The 21,206-nt window shown below is 39.9% G+C and overlaps 1 protein-coding gene across 2 annotated transcripts in view; it reads right to left on the bottom strand.

Annotated features, from left to right (window-relative positions):
• Window positions 1–14,435, bottom strand: part of LOC142662047 (myosin-binding protein C, fast-type-like) — a 119,849-nt gene extending 105,414 nt beyond the window's left edge. For both annotated transcript variants that reach the window (XM_075839877.1, XM_075839878.1), the window contains exon 1: window positions 14,387–14,435. In XM_075839877.1, the coding sequence (XP_075695992.1) occupies window positions 14,387–14,408 (22 nt within the window). In that variant the 5' untranslated portion in view covers window positions 14,409–14,435. The remainder of the gene's footprint in view (window positions 1–14,386) is intronic.
• Between the last annotated feature and the right edge of the window lie 6,771 nt (window positions 14,436–21,206).

Raw genomic sequence — 21,206 nt, 5'->3', positions numbered from 1 at the left:
GGCATCTCAAATTCATCTTAGTGCTGAGCAAGCAGATGCAGAGATATATTACCTAGCGTCTCTTCCCACAACACGCCCGCTGTTTACCTCACACCCTTCTTATAATGTAAAAAGAACTTTGTAGCACTTGGATGCCAAACATTTCACATACAGTATAGTAGATATATTTCCTTGTGTGTCCTCTCATCGCTCCTTGTTTCTTCTTTTTGAGATATTCAAGACTTGAGGCAGCTGTTGATGTCTTTGTGTGTACGTGCCGGTACAGAGACGAATAGCTGCACAAACGCTGGACAGGGCTGATGGATCCAGAGATCATAAGTAACGTAGATATAGGAATGTACAGTAAGCTCTGCTATATTTAAGAATAAGGAGAGCAGCTTTATCCAGCATCTCCGGTAATATACATGTGCTGTCTGCTATCTTATTATATATATACATATATATATATATACCAGACAGCAGAAGACGGCAGTAATGTGTATTTCCGCAGATGAACAAACTCTGTCACTGCTACATATATATATATATATATATATACTGTGTATATATATATATATATATATATATATATATATATATATATATATATGTATATAAACATATACATACACTACCATTCCAAAGTTTAGGGTCACTTAGAAATGTCCTTATTTTTGCAAGAAAAGCACAGTTTTTCTCAATGAAGATAACATTAAATTAATCAGAAATACACTCTATACATTGTTAATGTGGTAAATGACTATTCTAGCTGCAAACGTCTGGTTTTTAATGCAATATCTACATAGGTGTATATTGGCCCATTTCCAGCAACCATCACTCCAGTGTTCTAATGGTACATTGTGTTTGCTAACTGTGTTAGAAGGCTAATGGATGATTAGAAAACACTTGAAAACCCTTGTGCAATTATGTGAGCACCGCTGTAAACAGTTTTGCTGTTTAGAGGAGCTATAAAACTGACCTTCCTTTGAGCTAGTTGAGAATCTGGAGCATTACATTTGTGGGTTCGATTAAACTCTCAAAATGGCTAGAAAAAGACAGCTTTCATGTGAAACTCGACAGTCTATTCTTGTTCTTAGAAATGAAGGCTATTCCATGCGAGAAATTACCAAGAAACTGAAGATTTCCTACAACGGTGTGTACTACTCCCTTCAGAGAACAGCACAAACAGGCTCTAACCAGAGTAGAAAGAGAAGTGGGAGGCCCCGCTGCACAACTGAGCAACAAGACAAGTACATTAGAGTCTCTAGTTTGAGAAATAGACGCCTCACAGGTCCTCAACTGGCAGCTTCATTAAATAGTACCCGCAAAACGCCAGTGTCAACGTCTACAGTGAAGAGACGACTCTGGGATGCTGGCCTTCAGGACAGAGTGGCAAAGAAAAAGCCATATCTGAGACTGGCTAATAAAAGGAAAAGATTAATATGGGCAAAAGCACACAGACATTGGACAGAGGAAGATTGGAAAAAAGTGTTATGGACAGACGAATCGAAGTTTGAGGTGTTTGAATCACACAGAAGAACATTTGTGAGACGCAGAACAACTCAAAAAATGTTGGAAGAGTGCCTGACGCCATCTGTCAAGCATGGTCGAGATAATGTGATGGTCTGGGGTTGCTTTGGTGCTGGTAAAGTGGGAGATTTGTACAAGGTAAAAGGGATTTTGAATAAGGAAGGCTATCACTCCATTTTGCAACGCCATGCCATACCCTGTGGACAGCGCTTGATTGGAGCCAATTTCATCCTACAACAAGACCATGACCCAAAGCACACCTCCAAATTATGCAAGAACTATTTAGGGAAGAAGCAGGCAGCTGGTATTCTATCTGTAATGGAGTGGCCAGCGCAGTCACCAGATCTCAACCCCATAGAGCTGTTGTGGGAGCAGCTTGACCGTATGGTACGCAAAAAGTGCCTATCAAGCCAATCCAACTTGTGGGAGGGGCTTCTGGAAGCATGGGGTGAAATTGCTGTAATTGCTGCAAATGGAGCATTCTTTGACAAAAGCAAAAGTTTGAAGGAGAAAATTATTATTTGAAATAAAAATCATTATTTCTAAGCTTGCCAATGTCTTGACTATATTTTCTAGTCATTTTGCAACTCATTTGATAAATATAAGTGTGAGTTTTCATGGAAAACACAAAATTGTCTGGGTGATCCAAGCTTTTGAACGGTAGTGTATATATATATATATATATATATATATATATATATATATATATATATATATATATGTAGCAGTGACGGAGTTTGTTCATTTTAATAATCCCCAGCATATTTAACCTTTTGGACTAAAAAATGATTTGACATTTTGTATATTGACTTAGGGCCATATAGCAATTCTCAGCATGGACCCCACTGAGAGCTTCAACACAAATATTGGGGGAAATGTATTATGTCATTTGTGCCATTTTACAGTCACAAATATTGGTGCATGTATGTTTTGTGCAAAATTCTTTTACTTTTATTCACTTTTACACCTGTCTTGTCACTGTTTTAAAGTGGAAGGGGCTTAGCGGGAGCAGCTGACAACTTTACTTTAATTTACGACAGAAGTTAGCATAAATTATAGCGGAAATCTACGCCACCTCATAGATTTCAGCTTGTGACAAATTTATTAAGAGTGGTGTGCCTCTTAATAAATTTGTCGCATCTTAGTCCAGCGGTCTTCTCTCTTATGCTGGCGTATGAAACACCAGTAAATCTGGACCATTATGCTTTTATTAAAGTTATTATCCAGCATTAGGTTTTAGGGTCCAAACTTCTGTGCTCATTTACTTCATAATATATCTGTATATGTGAGCTATGTTTTTTTGACTTGATAAATTGTTTCTGGCTGTATGCAGCCACCAACTGGGGGGGATAACTACATATGGATTTATAACGCAAGTATTGAACTCAATGGGGGCTTTAAGATTCTGTCTGTATGCAGTGACAGCTGGACATAGGCGCTATGACAAGGTCGGCCACCTTTGGAGACGGCCCCATAGCAGTCACATGTCCGCCTCTATGGTAGGTATGCCAGGGACATTAAATATAGAAAAGTGAACTCATGTAGTTAAGCATATATATCCATTCATTTCTAATATGTTCTCAAACTATGTAAGGCTTCAGTACTTTAAGAATAAAATGTAATATGAGCCTTATTTTGACATAGCAAGTCAGAAGAGCGTCTCATGTGGCGAATGTCTCACCAATCCCTCGACTACTAATTAAAGACCCCACGAACTACAGTGCTGATCTTGAATTTATTCTTAGTGTGGTGACTTTTTGGGGGGGTCTATCCATTTTAGAATGCCAAGCTTAGGACAACAGTCTATTTATTAAACATGCAACATGGATAAGTCTATCTACTTAAAAGATAGGAACTATTATGTTGACAATTCCTTCAAAATTCTCATACACATTACAATTTCAATGGTCAAGAAGGTAATCAACAGTAAGAAACACATCACAGAACATAAGGGCCGATAACATTACGAAACCTAATCTACATCTTATTCTATCTATCTATCTATCTATCTATCTATCTATCTATCTATCTATCTATCTATCTATCTATCTATCTATCTATCTATCTATCTATCTATCTATCTATCTATCAATCATTGGTAGAGAGCGCTTCTGGGACTTTGACTTTGAACAATCTATCGCAGCCACATATAGGAGAAGTGGCTTCACATTCATATGGTGCTCTCCACTAAAGTCTATGGAAGTTATGGAGACAACTGAAACTCCCTGAGATTTCAAAAGGGGGAGTCATACCAATGTGTGGCCACTTCAATTTGGTTGACTAGGATCACTGAACAGCCACCATGGAGGGTAAGTAATGAAGGCCTCCGAGTTCTCCAAGGCAGTGGAGACTCCAGGACATGTGTCCCATGTTCCCTGCCTATAATTTGGCCCTGATCACAATTCTATCTATCTATCTATCTATCTATCTATCTATCTATCTATCTATCTATCTATCTATCTATCTATCTATCTATCTATCTATCTATCTATCTATCTATCTATCTATCTATCTATCATCTCCACGTCTATAGTTCTATAGATTTCTGTCCCACATGGACAGCTGTTTAGACCCTCTCTTACATTTACCCAAACAAAAATATTAGTCTTTTTAACCTTTAACTGTCTTTTGGATAACATGTCATGGTGGCTTCAGAAGTTGACACTACACAAGTTAAAGGTCACGTCCACTTCTCAGAACATCCCTGCAGTAGACACACAGATGTCTGTTGGCCTGTGACACATCTTTTAACACCCCAGTATCAAAACAGCACAAGATTTGCTGCTACTAACCGGTTATCTAAGCTTCCTATGAACAAATTATTCAACTCTGATGACCAATTATGTATGCATTCCAGTTTGCGTAAGTAAATTATAAATTTTGTCCCATTTATGTTCTTTTCAAGTTTCAATGGTTTACGGTTTCATAAACACTCTATCCTTATGATATAAAGCATCTTGTAATGTAAACCCACCCTGCCTGCAGATAGCTCTATGTCTTTCTAAGTGATATATTTGTAGCACAACAGTTGCATGTAAGGCTAGAGTTCCACAATGTCAAAACACCATGGTGATGCACGCCAGTCATTGCTTGTAACTTTTGTTCCCATAGGGGAATAGTAAAGTTGCTGCACGGTAATCCTGCTATTTTAATATGACTCATGCCAACGCTGTGTGACTCTAACCTTCATCTCAGTTGCATGTACAGTGCATTCAGACAGTATTCAGACTCACGTATTTCACATTTTGCTACGTTACAGCCTAGTTTTAAAATAGATATTATTCTTATTTTTTCTTATCAATCTATGGCAATTTATACATTTTAAAAAAAAAACCTGAATTATCACATTTACATAAGTATTTAGACCCTTTATACAGTACTTTGTTGAGGCACCTTTTGCAGTTATTACAGCGTCAAGTCTTCTTGGGTTTGATGCTACAAGCTCAGCACACCTGATTTTGGGGATTTTCTCCCATTATTCGCTGCAGATCAGCTGAAAGGGGTTGTCCAGGCACAGACAATTGATGACCTATCCACCGGATAGGACATTAGTATATGATCGGTTGGGGTCTGACACCCGGAACCTGCACCGATCAGCTGCCCCAGCTGCCTCCGGGTATTGGATGTCCATGCCGGAAGCAGATGGCTCCGGTCACAGAAAAGCGGCCAAGCTGCAGTACTTCAGTGAATAGGAGCAGAGTCGCTGCTCTGCTAGACAGCCACTATGCAGTGAACGGAGCCATCTGCTTCCAGCTTCGATTACTGCATACCCTGTATAACATCCAGTGCCCGGAGGCAGCCTGAGCAGGTGATCGGTGCAGGGTCTGGGTGTTGGACCCCCACTGATCATTTACTGATGACTTATCCTCTGGATAGGTCATTAGTTGTCTGTGCCTGGACAACCCCTTTAATTTCCATCAGGTTGGATGTGTAGCATCAATACACATATTTTTTTATGTCTACCCAGAACTTTTTGATTGGATTCAGGTCTGGGGCCTGGCTGGGTCACTCAAGGGCTCAAAGTAACTCCTGCATTGTCTTGGCTAAGTGTTTAGGGTTGTTGTCCTGTTGGAAAGCGAATCTTTGCCCAAGACTGAAAGAGCTCTCTGTACTTTGCACCATTCATCTTTCCCTCAATCCTTACTAGTCTCCCAGTTCCTGCAACTAAAAAACATCCCCACAGTATGCTGTAGGTATTGAACAGGTAATGAGCAGTGCCTAGACAGGACACTTCAAACCAAAGATTTAAAACTTGGTTTCAAGAGAATCTAGTTCATGATTTCTTGGTCTGAGAGTCCCTTACGTGCCTTTTGGCAAACTTCAAGTGGGCTGTTATGTGCCTTCTATGGAGGGGTGACTTGATTGGTGGAGATGGTTTTCCTACTGGCAATTTCTCCACAGCAAAACTCTGGAGCTCTGTTGGAGTGACCATTGGGGTCTTGGGCACCTCCTTGTCCAAGGTCCTTTTCCCTCCGATTACTCAGTTTGGCCAGGTGGCCAGCTCTAGTTACATTCCTGGTGGTTTCTAACTTCTTATGGAATGATGGAGACCACTATTTTCTTCATGACCTTCAATGGTGCAGCATTTTTTATTAACCATTCAACAGGTCTGTGCCTCGAGATAATCCCATCTTGGAGGCCCACAGACAGATCCTTCCACTTCATGGCTTTGTTTTTGCTCTAACATACACTGTCAACTATGGGACCTTAGCTTCTATTCACACATAACATTCATATTGTGGTTTTTGGGACAATGTTTACAAAATTCTAGCAAAACAATGCCGTTTTGATGCAATTTCAAGATTTCAAATTGTCAAAATTGAGACAAAAATGTTGATATGACCAATATGTTTGAATAGACCCTTATGTTGATGGGTATGTGCCTTTCCGAATCATGTCTAATCAATTGAATTTACCACAGGTGGACTCCAATCAAGGTATAGCAATATCTCAAGGATGATCAATGGAAACAAAATGCACCTAAGCTCAACCTAAGCTCAACGTTGAGTGTCATAGAAAGGGTCTGAATACTTAAGTAAATGTGATATAAAAATTTTTTTATGAAATGTGCTAAAAATTTTACAAACCTGATTTTGCTTTGTCATGATAGGGTATTGTGTATAGACCTTTGAAAAGGAAAATTAATACTTTCTTACTGCACTGTATATAGAAGTGCTGCAGAAATATACAAGTGTTGCAAGTGCAGCTCAAAAGAACTGTAAGTGTTGTATTGATAAAATTAATCCAAAGATATTCTACTGTAAAGTGACCTGACTTTATAACCCGCATTTCTCTTTATCCCACATAATAGGCAAAGCACATTTAGTAAAATTAGCACTTAGGAGATAATCTTTAATATCCAGCGGTAATGACCAAACATAACTGGGAATTTTAAGTCTTCCGTATATAACTGATATCTGATATGTTGCCACACAAACAGCTAAGCTGATATTACAGCTGCACTACTCTAATGATTACCTACATAATGCTTTGTGATCCATTAGCATTCTTAATAAAGGACACTGGTCTTTGCTCTGGCATATCACTGTTAAATGTATTTTGTATTACTTCGTGTGTGATCTGACATTTCACATGAGGTTGCTGCAATTTTATTTTAGCCTTTAACCAGTCTGTCAAATCTAAAGAGGTTGTATGACTAGAAGGAAGGGTCTGCTCCAAAAACAATGCCTCTTGTCCATGGACTGAGTCTGGTATTGCAGCTCAGCCCAATCCGTTAAAAACTGTATTTTCATGTTGTGATCAGTTTGGCGTATTTTCCATGTTTTTTTCAAAATCTCATCAGAATGGTGTGATTTTGCCGTGACTTTCCAAACGCAAATTGAATGCGACATGAAAACACAGCCTAATCGCGCTGAGCTGCAATACTAGACACAGCCCATGAACAAGACTGGCGCTGTTTCTGTAAAAAAAAAAATTCTAATTTCATGCAAACATACTATGAAAAACTAAAATGTGAACGTAGCCTTGGGAATTGGCGTAGCTTGTTATTAGCGTAGCTTGTTATTCCTAAAACAGTGTTCTGGCTTTTGTACATGTCAATAACTGTAACCGGCAATAGGAAACAGTCCTCTCATTCAGTAAATGATCACTACTAGAAGAGGTAAGCCGATTGCAGAAGTAGAAGCATATCCTTAATGGACTTCCTACCCTATTAGCTTCAGTATAAAGTTCCCTAGCTTATTACAGGATACATTTATCTTGTGATCAGTTATTCAATTCAGTCTAATTGTATACAACAGGATGTGATAGTTCTGTCCGCAGCTAGTTAGCCCAGTGAGAAGTGATAGTCTGCAGGTCATGTAACTACTATTACTTACATGGTAGTTTATGTCTGTCTAGCTGCTGGGGAGCGTGTAATAGTAGCCCTGTATTTCATGATTACAACACATTCTTGGTGTACGTGCTTAATGAGCATGCTTCACCATTGGAATTTCATAACCTGTTAATGTTGAGTCCATTAACACATATCAATAGCTGTATTGAGCATAAATAGTATTCCTGGCAACGTATTAAAGCCTAACTCAAAACCTGAACATTCACTTTTGATTTCAGTCTAACACAATATCCATCCCCCACCCCACGCTACGCTCACATGGGTACAAGAAGCCGAGATATGAGGAGTTGTTTGGTGTAGGGCTGATTTAGTTGTCCCTGTGCCTGCCATTGATATGGAGTATAAATAATATAAATATAAGGAAAAAACACGGCGCCACATAGTGTGAGTAAGCCCAGAAATGACAGTCAGTGCATGACAAGTGGATGCTTACCACAGGAAGGTAGATCAATCACGTTGAATAGGTGGATAGCAGTGAGTGCTGCTGCCAAAATCCCAAACGGTCAAGCCTGCTGGCCACCGTGCAAAGTAATAAGCAATTCGTGAAAAAATGGGAATAAGTACGGAGTCATATGGCCTGAGGAAGATGCCGATGCGGCATTGAAACGCGTAGCCTTGATCACATAAACATCATTAAATTACAGCAACTGTACCATTATTGAGTAGCAGCGCCGTACTTATTCCCGTTTTTTCACGAATTGCTTATTGATATGGAGGGAACACTGTGGTCGCTAAAGAGTTTTTCCCGGGTTCTACAGGGTCAAGTAGTTTCCCAGCAATTTGTTGCAGGTCCGGCTCCAGAAACTCTAGAGCAATCAGCTTTTAATGACTACGGAAGTCCCATCTGGCCATCTATTTCCCCGGCCGCATCTGCATTCAAATTAATGGTAGACCATGTAAATCATGAAGGGCTGGGTCTGCTGTTGTTCATAGAGGGGGTGCTGAGCAGACGACCCCCTCATTAAGTCAATATGCCGCAATAGGACATATCGACAGGAGTTTTCTTGATGAGACAACCCCTTTAACCCTATTAAGACACTATTTTTTTGTAAGGAAAAGAAAATCCCCTTGAGACACGGACAGATAAAGCAGATTTACAATGTGAACACCTACCAAAAATCTCACCATATCTCAGCTTCTGGCTTTCTAAGAGTGCTGTATCGGGACATTAAAAAATTGGTGTTGCTTGTAAACAAAATGTTCTCATGTATTGAATAGAGCTATGTATTTTGTTAGTAGAATATCTAACCATGCAGATACAATAAAAAAAATATATATATAAAATATATACACAATTTACTCACAATTTGTAAATGATAGTTTATTTACAATGAAATGCAGTCAGGGTGAGCCTTACATTAGATGATGCCATGTTCTGTATCTTCTGTCAGTGCCCCATCCTACTCATATGGTGTACGGTAATACAGTGTACAAATAACCATACAGTGTCTAATTATAAGCACCATATAGTATGGCGCCCAAATAATAGTGCCATACATTGGGCAAATAACAAGGCTATACAGTGCTGACACCACCATACACTGCAAAAATACTATACTGTACAGTGCCTATGTAGCAGTCTGCCCCACAATGTCTAGGTAAACAACACTATATAGTGGTCAAATAATACCAGTATACATTAACCAAATGACTCGCACACCCAAAGGCCGGTCCTGAATGCAGTACGTTCCCCACAAACACAACTAATAGGTTTAGAAGCTAAAAAGCCCAAAAATAAAGTATAGATATTGTACACTTAAAAATAACACGTGCCAAACTGCATAATATGTACGACACTAAGAATAATCAATGGTGTAGACAACCTCAAGACCCGATATTGGGTCTTCTAATTACAGTATACAAGGAAGTGTACTAAGTCCTGACAAAAAAACAAAGAAGAGGTTTGATCTACAGAATCATGATGTCATAGATCTAAGTTACATGTAGAATTGTGATTATGAACAGAATGAGTGACATAATGAGCCATTATTGTGTAGGATTGTCCAAGATATAAGTTCTAGGTGATGCATCATTTCGCAGTATATTACATGCAAATTAAAGCATTTTGAGAGTCTCAAGATCAGACGATTATAACAAGTTCTGACTATTATTTTGCGAGAGCCTCCATTACACAATTTCGATGGCCAACTGCCATTGTTACTGTCAATCATCGATGTAATGAGTCAAGCATGTAGATACCAGTACCCTATGTCCTTCCGGGAGAATGTCTTTCTTCTTAGTGCCATAATTATTGTAACCAGAGAACCCCTAGATATTTTTTCCGGGACAATTGTCATTACAAAATGGGTAATTGATCTGGTCATGTGATGGAAAGAATTTGACCAAATATTTACCAATGTTCATGTTATGAGATCATTGAACCTATCTCTAACATTTATACCCTACTTTGACTTTCAACATGCTGGTATCTGCACTATAGCATACTATTTATAACATGCTTACATCTCTCCCTATTATTTTATTACAGTTTTAGTGGTAGGAAATTCCAGGGGTTTTCCTGTAGGTTAAATTAAGTACATTGGACTGCAACAGAATGTAGGGACATCTGAACAACAAAGTAAAAAAAAATTGGTTTAAGTTATAATGGCGCAAAGGATTATTGGTAAAACCGTGCCACATGTAAAGTTGTTTATAATTGATACCAGAGACATATGAAAACCCGACTACCAATATGCTCCATGTATTCTCCCTGTACCTGACCTTTCTGAATCTAGACTATTAATACTGGTAATGGAAAGCCTAGCTATGTCTCTGTGCAAGAGCATGCAGATCCAATGTGGTCACCTCCGTTTGTTGCCTAGCATCCACCCAAACTTGTTCAGGCACTGACTAGCGAATGCTGCACATACAGAGAGTATTCATGCAGAGAGTGTTCAGAGCATGAGGGACACCCGGTGAATGAATGCAACGGGAAATTCATGGCATCACTGCAGTTCCCCTTTATGTTTTGGGTCAATTATTTTGTTTCTTGGTGCAGGTCATGTCATGCCGATGTCCAAACAATGTGTTTTTAGGCATTCATTTAAAAAAAAATAACATTTAGGCACCAGGCAAAGACTCAATTTTTTTTTAGTAATGCTCAAATCGATCAATGATCGTCCATCTGCCCATCTATTTAACTTGAGTCCAATGTTCTTACCTTATCATCTACATAACATTGAAGGGATTTATTATATTTATTTTATGATTGGAACAAGTTTTACTTCAAAAAGGTCCGAACCAAGTAAAATATATACATGTGTGTGGCCTCATTACATCAAATTTGAACTTTTGGGAAATTTGTTCAACTGGGGCACAAATCCTTATAGTCACAAAGGCAAAAAGTTAGTAGTAATGTGTTTATTATTCTTTACATCTTTCCTTTAATTTACCTTTTGGTATTTAAATCATTGGAAGACAGATATATGAAGTATTAAGTCAATTTAAAAGGAAAATGTAGAGGTAGCACTTCAACAGGATAGGTGATAAATGTCAGCTTGGTGGGGTCAGACCACTCGGACCTCCACCGACCACAAGAACGGTAGCGGTAGACCCCATTTCCCTGTCTGTCCTTATTAGTTTATCCTCATGGCGGACATGCTGATGGGGACAGACGTGGACTGGGATTCCTCATTCTAGCAGTCGCTGTAGGTCCCAGAGGTCAGACCCCAATGATCTGACAGTTTATCACCTATAATGTGGATAAATGTTAACAGCTGGAGTATCCATTTTCATGGGTCCACTTTTGATCTGTTTTCTGCAATGGCCTGGCCATTGCATCATTTGCCTGTCAGAACGATAGCAGTCCTAGCCCCCTGAGGATGCTGAGTAAGTATTATGCTTACTAAGCATCATATTTTAAATTTTAGCAATTATCAGTTTTCTGCTTTTTTTACTACGCACTAGACTAATAAATAGTTTGGTATATCACAGCATATGCACTATGGACTATGTGCTCACTGTTGCTGCTAAGTGCCATATTACATTTAAAGACAGAATGTTTGGTCATGTTAGAACTTGGAGACCAGTTCTGGAAAAATATCACATCAGACCAAAATACCAAAGGCGGCACTAGCTTTATGAACGGTTTCAATTTCGGGTGCTTAGCGCCTATCAATCATACACAGATATTAATACTCTATGAATGTTTGATGTGGGATTATATATTAAACACAACTGTCATTACCCTCCCATCACTAAATACAGAAAATCATTGATCATTTCACATTTCTCAATTTATTTATTTGTAACTTGCAGGACCCTGGATGGAATTTTCAAAAGTCACATCAACATATTCTTCAATTTTATGCTTTTTTTTGTGTCTCACTTACATTGTTGTAAAATATATATACCCTGTCCTCTGCCATGTACTAGAACGTAAACAGTTCACTACTTAACTTAATATTTGTAGTCTTATATATATATTGGGAATTCATTAAACATGTTTATCAGCTGCAAATTGATATCCTCTTTTATTTCCTAAAAAGGTTTTGCGCAGAATAGTGAAGGCAGAAGAAGATCGAGTGCTGTCCTATTCTTAATTTTCATGGTGATTATTATTTCAAGTGGGTTTTTTTTTATGTTTTTTTTCTTTCTTTTAGAATTATTAGAGCTGGAGTAATTGATTTAGTAGGTTCGGAACTCGCAGTGAATGAGAGAGATATCTATTTTGAAAAAAAAATTGATGGTAGAATTTTTGACAAACATTTACCATAATTTTTTGGCTACTATATATTTGCATTTATTCGAAGCGTTCCTAAATTCACTATTTATTCAACAACAAAAAAAAATCAAATGTGATATGTACTAGAGTAGGATAGGAGTAGGCAAGTTCTTGTATAACTTTAATCCATGACCTTGTATCTGAAGGTCATGTATTCAAGCCATTCCTATTGATCAACTAATATCCTCTACATGTGTAATATATATTGTTGGATATTTAACAAAAGTGTATGTTGCATGAATTTGCTATCTGACAAAAATGGTGCAAATTGTACCAAATTTATCAAAATGGTGTATGTGAAATAATAAATGGCACTTGCTAGACATGTTAGACTCTTTTCTCCTCCTTACCTCTCCAATGGCTGGTGTACATTTACACAAATATTTTGCTAAAAAAATGCCATATATCTTTAGTAACTGGCACATTTTACTACTCCTCTTAGCCACACCCCTTTTTCTGGACACTTTTACGCTGTTGAGGAAGGGGTAAGATATGTCTAGCAAACGTTAAATTTAGTGCATGTTTTGTACTCCCCCTTTTTGGCACAAATTTCAACAATTCTATTTAGCAAAGCTCCAGCCATTGTGAGGGCATGTTCAGACGTGGCGGAATTCTGCAGACACTATGGCGCACATAATCCGCGCTGCAGATTCCGTTGCTGATTTGGCTAAAATGTTAAGTAAAATGCTGCGGATTTGTTGTTGCGGATTCAGGTGCAGATCACACCCTGCTCTCTTTCAAACATTCCATCCCAGTCTGGGTATAGACCTCGACACACATAGGTCCAGCCAGAATGATGAAATATCCTGTTCCTGAAAGCAATCTGCAACGCAACACACATTACTTCTGCGGATTTCATTGCGTAATTTTGAAACTCCATTGAAGTCAATGGAGAAATTCTGCAACAAGTACGCATCAAGTCCGCAACAGACAGTGTATGCTGCGGACAGAAAATTCTGCACCGCAGCCTATGGTCCGCAGCGGAGTTTTCTGCAACGTCTGCACGAAGATAACTAAAAAGGTGTGAAAACCAATGGATAAACTGTCTGCTGCGGATTTCCACTGCGGACTGCCCGAAGCGGAATTCCACAGCAATTCCGCCACCTCTGAACGTGCCCTAATTGTCCCCAATTGCTTATCTGGGCCACTATGACTGCAGGTGGGCACAATACGTTCAGAGAGATTGTTGTATCTATCTCTCCTATATAGAATCCTGTTTGGATGTGCATATGTGAAAAACACAAAAAACAAAAATGCAGCCATACGTGGAGTATTTGGCACTGTTTGTAAGAATTTGGGGCATGTTACAAAATGAGAAACCTTTTAGAGCTTTATTAGTATAAGGTTATCTATGAAAAAAAATACTAAAGTATCTATTTATACATTAGTACATTTTTAAAAATATCCAAATTAATCTGGGTTAAATGTAATCTATATGAAATCTAAATAGTACTTCACCTGTCATATATAAAGCCTATGAAAAAAGCAAAAAAGGAATAAAATGCTCATTATGAATGGATGATATAAAATAATTGTATAGTTGATGTAATTTAAAATACAAGCAATAATAGGAAATCCAGATAATAATCGTCAACATCCGGGTTTGTAGGAGCAAACAACACAGTATACAACCCTATCTACTAAATAGTATTTGCCTTTACTCCACTCTCCAGTAAATACAAAATGTTAGGATGCTCTCTAGGGGCAGAAATTTTTTTACAGCATTTTGAAATAATATTCTCTCCCTTTTTGAGCTCTATCCAGTCAGACAGCAATGCATGCAGATGAGACTGTCCTACCAGGTTTGGCTGGTTCAGGCATGGTTGGGTCACCCTCTTCTTGGATCCAGGCGCAAACTCCCTCTTGAGGCTTCTTCTTGTCTCTTTAAAGACAGTGCCTGCTCTCCCCAGAGACCTTGATAAATGTCACCTGACCTCTGTAAATAGTTGCCAAATTCCTAAGTCGTTCCATAAACTTCCCTAAAACTTGATTGGGTGGTTGAGAATTATATCCTAGCCTTAATAGTATCAAGCAGCAGATGAGACAGGATCTGACCCTGTTCATGAAAAGTCTCACTGTAAGTAAGTAAGTAAGATAGAGGGATCAGCTGCTGTTATAAGTACATGGAGAGAAGGGGAGTTGGGAGGGGGATGCACATTCAGTTACCACTTACTAACGTAAATCTCCAAAACAAGCCACAACAGGAATATGTATGAATCTCCAACCACCTACCCACCAATTTTATTGATTCTGTAAAAATTTGTATAGATAAAATGAATTATAGTCCAAAATAAACACTTAGAACAACAATAGACATTCCGTACTATATTTGGACCTCCGAGTAAGAAGAAAGTGTTCCAAGAATATGAAAATTAAAATAACCACGATTCTCAGTTTGAAGCATGCTTTGATTTTGGTGTTATGTATCTTTAGAAAAGTCTTCAATTTCAGTTATTCTTTTATTTATGATGAGCAGTTTACATTATTTATAAATTTTTAAATATACTTAAATGTCCAGGCTTCCCCTTACTGAGGCTCATTTATGTCAGTATGGAGTATATTCGGCAATTACCTGATATATATATTTTTTCTTACTGGTGGTTTGGTAGTCTATACTTAATCCTTCTGCCCTTGCTGTAATATAAATCAGCTTTTCATGCACTGACTTCCTGAGGAGCTTGTGGTGGACTTGTGTTTATACCCAGCAGCCAATCTGAAGAGGCAGAGCTGCAGTGGGGAGGGAAAGACCAGCAGCCTGAACCAATAATGAGGTAGGAGGTTGATTTCAGACTACCTGTAGGTGCTGTGACTAAGTTATAGTCATAGATCACATATTGGTCCTAATGGAACTGAGATAAAGCAGCTAATGCTACTGACTTATGTCTTATTTTTTAGTTCACAGATATCCACTTTGATCAGAGTTCAGCAATAACTTTTATCTAAGGAGAACCTATCCTGTGTTCGTCTGACAGGGGCCCAATCTGTATTTAGTTGGATACATTGTGTGGTCACCACTGGGAGTCCAATCTCTATACAGCTATACAGTGAAACCTCTTTGAGATGACCCCCTAAAGTTGCATTAAAAAGTGGTCTTCTAGGGTGGGGGGGTCTACTCAAAGAAGATAGCTGGAATGCATAATATCTGGTCTGGATAAAGGGGTGGTCTTGGAGTTTGTTTTTACTGTATATGGCTCCTACTGAGGTCAGTAGGCTTTCGTATATAGCTGTAAATAGGTTAGACCCCTAGTGAAGGTTTCAGTCACTGAGACTTTTAAATGAACGTCTCGAGGAACATAGTGTCTGTAGCCAAAAAATTGAGAATTAGCTACTGATTTAGGCCCCATGCACACGAACGTAAAAACGCCTGTAATTACGGGCCGTAATTACGGCCCGTAATTACGTAGCCATAGACTTATATTGGCCACGGGTACCTTCCCGTTTGCTTACGGGAAGGTGTGCGGACCGTTGAAAAATATGGAACATGTCCGATTTCAGGCCGTAATTGCGGCACTGGCAGGCCCATAGAAGTCTATGGGGCTCCCGTAATTTTGGGTGGCTACGTATGTGCACTCGTAATTAAGGGAGCGTTGCTAGGCAATGTCAGGGAATAGTCACTGTCCAGGGTGCTGAAAGAGTTAACTGATAGGCAGTAACTCTTTCAGCACCCGGGACAGTGACTACCGCTGGAGTTAATAGTATTAAAAGTTAACTTACCCAGAACTCCCTGCTTCTTCATCCAGTTCGGCCTTCCGGGATGACGTTTCATCCCATGTGACCGCTGCAGCCAATCACAGGCCAATCACAGGCTGCAGCCGTCACATGGAATGCCGCGTCATCCAGGGAGGTCGGACTGGATGTCAAAAGAGCGACGCGTCACCAAGACAATGGTCGGGGTACGTATGAACTTCTTTTACTTTCAATCGCTGCGGAAACCCTGCCCGAAAGGGCTTCCCCTTTTCTCTATCCAGCACTGATAGAGAGAAGTGGCTGCCGATTAGTGCAGAGAAAACGGGTCCGTAAATACGGGTGGAATACTGGTGACAATGGACCCGTATTTACGGGCACGGGTCCATATATACTGGTGGAATATGGGTCGAATACGTGTGACAAAGGACCCGTATTTACGCCAGTATTTACGGGAGGATAAAAATATGTTCGTGTGCATGGGGCCTAAGTAGATTGAAATAACTTCACGATAAAATAAATAAAAAAATGTTTAATAAATAAAATGTGAGATGCCTTAAAAACTAAATTTTAGTTCTGACATTGACACCTACCATAATGTGAATTGAAATGTTTACATATTTATCACACAACATTTTAGTTTATTTAGTGTAGTTAGTGAAAACGGATGTCCCAGACAATAGAGCTGGGGATGGTATGGAACAAAGAAGAACTAAAAGAAACATGGTCTGTGGCATAGGAGAGCTGAGGTACGAGTGTTTTGGCACACAGAAAAGCTAGGCAAGATTGGTCTGGCGCAAAGAAAAGCTATGAATGAGTGGTTAGCAAGCAAAAAAGCTGCGGAAGGTGTGGACTGGCACACAGAAAAGCTGGGAAGAAGTGGTCTGGCAGACAGAAAAGCTAGCAGGGAGATGTCTGGCACACAGAAAAGCTGTGGAAGGGGTGGACTGGAACACAGAAAAATAGTGAAGGGAGTGGAGTGGCACACAGAAAAGTTGTGGAAGGAATGGACTGTCACACAGAAAAGCTGAGGAAGAAATGGTCTGACACACAGAACAGGTGAGGAAGGAGTGGTCTGACACACAGAGAAGCTGTAAGGGAGTGGTCTGGCAGAAAAGTTTGGGATTGACTGGTAGATGAGCTGATAAATGAGAAATCAGGCATGAAGAAGACCATATGAAAGAATGATCTGGCATAAGAACTGAAGAAAGATTTTTCTTGCTATACTGGGTAGGTAGTAAGTAGTCCAACCCATATGTGAGCTATGAAGGAGCAGTGCAGACCTAGGTAGTGTTGGAGGGGTGTTCCTTCGACCTACCAGAAGAAATTATTCTTATGACCCACCCTCAATCTATACAGAATATGAATACCTCCAATTTTAATTGCATCATGAACTTTGTGGTTACCATTGCATATGTAGGACATCATCAATAAGGGTTAATAGGTTATTTGTGAATTAACTTTAGACCCTAGTAATTGCCTCTAAATGTTTTGTGATTTGCTTTTTTTATGGGCCCTGTATTATTGTTTCAGATGCTGAATTACCAGGATTTGCTCGTACTCAGGGAAAAAGTCGTGACTCAATTACTTGTATGTAACAAGAAGGGTGACATAAGTCCTGGAGAAAGAGTGTTGCCATGTTAACCACCAGATATGTGTTTCCTTACTTCTCGTACAGTACAAATGTGTCTTGATTGGTTGTCTAAGAATCATGAAGGTTATGTTTGCATATTTTATTAGCATTCTCAAAGTTGCCAGTTGCTAATTTAGTTTTACCTCTGCTCTTTAGGGCAGAATCTTTAAAGCTCATATTTGTTGAGAAACAGCAGTAAGTTAATATCCCCACTCCGGCAAAACATATTACTATTTATTATCCTAATTGTTTATATCATATGCCAAGAAGAAATTGGTCTTGGGTCCATGACAGATCCTATCACATTACATTACTTAGGGTTGGCTCTCATGTACAGATAGCCCCGTTGTACCACAAAGGTCACAGTTGTTACCAATGGCTTGTGCCAGTTTGGAGGACGCCAGTAAGGTTTTGAAGGAAAATGATCGCCCTATTAACAAGTTATTTTATTTATACAGATTAAATTGTATCTAGAAGATGAAAGAATTAGAGGTATCTAAAAGTTGAAACAATATCCTCCTTAAGTAAAATGTTGACATAAATCACTATGTTCTCTTACTTTTTGATATTAGAGATAGAGATGAGCGAACCGGGACAACCGAACCCGGTTTCGGTCCGAACATCATGAAAAGTTTGGTTCGGAGCGAATCCGAACTTCACCAGGTTCGGCCGAACACGTTTTGACCGAACCCGGCTTATGAGTCACTGATTTTCCGGTACGCGACGTCAGGAGATAGTTACTGTCCAGGGTGCTGAAAGAGTTAAGCGATCGGCAGTAACTGTTTCAGCACCCTGGACAGTGACTTCCGATCACAATATACATCAACGTGTAAAAAATATAGAAGTTCCTACTTACCGATAACTCCCTGCTTCTTCCTCCAGTCCGACCTCCCGGGATTACGATTCAGTCCAAGTGACCGCTGCAGCCAATCACTGGCCAATCACAGGCTGCAGCCAATCACAGGCCAATCCCAGGCTGCAGTGGTCACATGGACTGCCGCATCATCCGAAAGAGGGACGTGTCACCAAGGCAACGGTGACGCGTCCCTCTCTTGGCATCCAGCCCGACCTCCCTGGATGACGCGGCAGTCCATGTGACCGCTGCAGCATGTGATTGGCCTGTGATTGGCTGCAGCGGTCACATTGGCTGAAACGTCATCCAGGGAGGTCGGGCTGGATGCCGAAAGAGGGACGCGTCACCAAGGCAACGGTGACGCGTCCCTCTCTTGACATCCAGCCCGACCTCCCTGGATGACGCGGCAGTCCATGTGACCGCTACAGCATGTGACTGGCCTGTGATTGGCTGCAGCGGTCACATTGGCTGAAACGTCATCCAGGGAGGTCGGGCTGGATGCCGAAAGAGGGACGCGTCACCAAGGCAACGGCTGGGAGGCCGGACTGGAGGAAGAAGCAGGAAGTTATGGGTAAGTACGAACGTCTTTTTTTTTTTTTTACAGGTTGCTCTATATTGTGATCGGAATTCACTGTCCAGGGTGCTGAAAGAGTTACTGCTGATCAGTTAACTCTTTCAGCACCCTGGACAGTGACTATTTACTGACGTCGCCTAGCAACGCTGCCGTAATGCCGGGTGCACACATGTAGCCACCCGTCATTACGGGAGCTCCATACACGATTTTTATGGGCTTTCTTGAATTACAGGTTCGGTCCAAATCAAACTTTTTCAAGAAATTCGGCGAGCCAGCCGAACCGAACTTTTCATAAGTTCGCTCATCTCTAATTAGAGACATTAGTATGTGTAAAAATAATAAAATTGATATGTTTAGCTTTATGTTGACGTGTAGTTAAAAGTGATTAGTAGAGGAGACCTCCACTTTTGATATTAATTTAAAATAGATTATCCCTCCATGCTCAGGTGTACACCACCTATTGAATTGTAGAAGTAATAGGAAAAGGGGAAAGGAGGAAAAGGAGCGTGGAGGGTTAAAGTCGCCTTCAATTAGGGTCTATTGATACCGACTGGAACAAGAGCAGAAAGATTGTGTTGTGCAATGTCCCCTATTATTATTGGGGACTTAAGTCGTAATGACACATTGTAACAATCAATACTTTACAACGTGGCAATAATAATAGGGGACATTGCACAACACAATCTTTCTGCTCTTGTTCCAGTCGGTATCAATAGACCCTAATTGAAGGCGACTTTAACCCTCCACGCTCCTTTTCCTCCTTTCCCCTTTTCCTATTACTTCTGTGTAGTTAAAAGTGATAGATTAATACCTCTACACCATGACCAAATATTTGTACCACAAAGTCATTGGATTAGGGGGTAAATTAATCAACCTTTCTCCCCATTTTTCCGGCGCAGAAAAGCCGCCAAAAAGGTCCAAAAGTTGCATTTTGCATTGAAAATGTAGACTTTTGGGTTTTTTATGCCACCCTCGCCACTTTTGTAGTAAGGGGAATGGATTACAAAAGGGGGCAATTCCACCCATTCCGAAACATTTACTATAATTTATGCCAGAAGACTGGCCTAAATTCTAGTGGAAATATACGCCAGTAAAGCGTACTAAGGTAAAGGCCCTTGCATCATACCTTGCCCCCCCTGATCAGACTACCCTCCAGCATCGAACAAACAAAATACGATTAAATACATATTTTGAAAAAAATATATACTCACCTGACTGCTCCTCCTTGCCGTTCCCCTTGGAGTCCACTCAGGTTCTAACTACAGCCTTATACAATATACTGACACCAGGCAACGTCAGGACATTATATGTGACGCATCATATGAGGCCCTGACGCTGCTCGATCAGGACATTATATAAACTGTGGTCCGCCGTGAGAGCCTGAGGGGACCCGGAGGGGAGAATAGGAGCGGTGAGGTAAGCATACTTTTTTTTTTATTATGTCGGGGAATGGGGGTGGGTGAAATGGTTGGCACACAGTCGCAGTCATTGGCCCACAACGATCAACGGAAAGATGTAAAAAATGTATCAAGAGGCGTTATTAATATATCTGTCGCATCGTACTCCAGTGGAGCAGAAAGCTGAGATGGGCATATGTATCACCAGACTAGTAAATCTGCCCCAGTGTTTGTCAATACTAGTGTTTTATGCAGTTTGTTATTTCTCAAAAAAACAAATCAAGATAGGTCAGCCCATGGATCTTATTTATTTCTATGTGACAAACTAATGCCAATGTGCATCAGTTTACAGTCAACAAAAAACATACTGCAGAAGAATTCTAGAATATCCTGCTCAAAAATTACAACCATACCATGACTGAATACCAGCATGCCATGATTTAATAATACCTCCGGCGTTTTCTATGATTGTAGTTGT

This window comes from Rhinoderma darwinii, chromosome 10 (assembly GCF_050947455.1).
Source record: "Rhinoderma darwinii isolate aRhiDar2 chromosome 10, aRhiDar2.hap1, whole genome shotgun sequence".
Lineage (NCBI taxonomy): Eukaryota > Metazoa > Chordata > Amphibia > Anura > Rhinodermatidae > Rhinoderma > Rhinoderma darwinii.
Note: the sequence above shows the minus strand (reverse complement) of the source record. Positions and strands in the feature narration are given on the sequence as shown.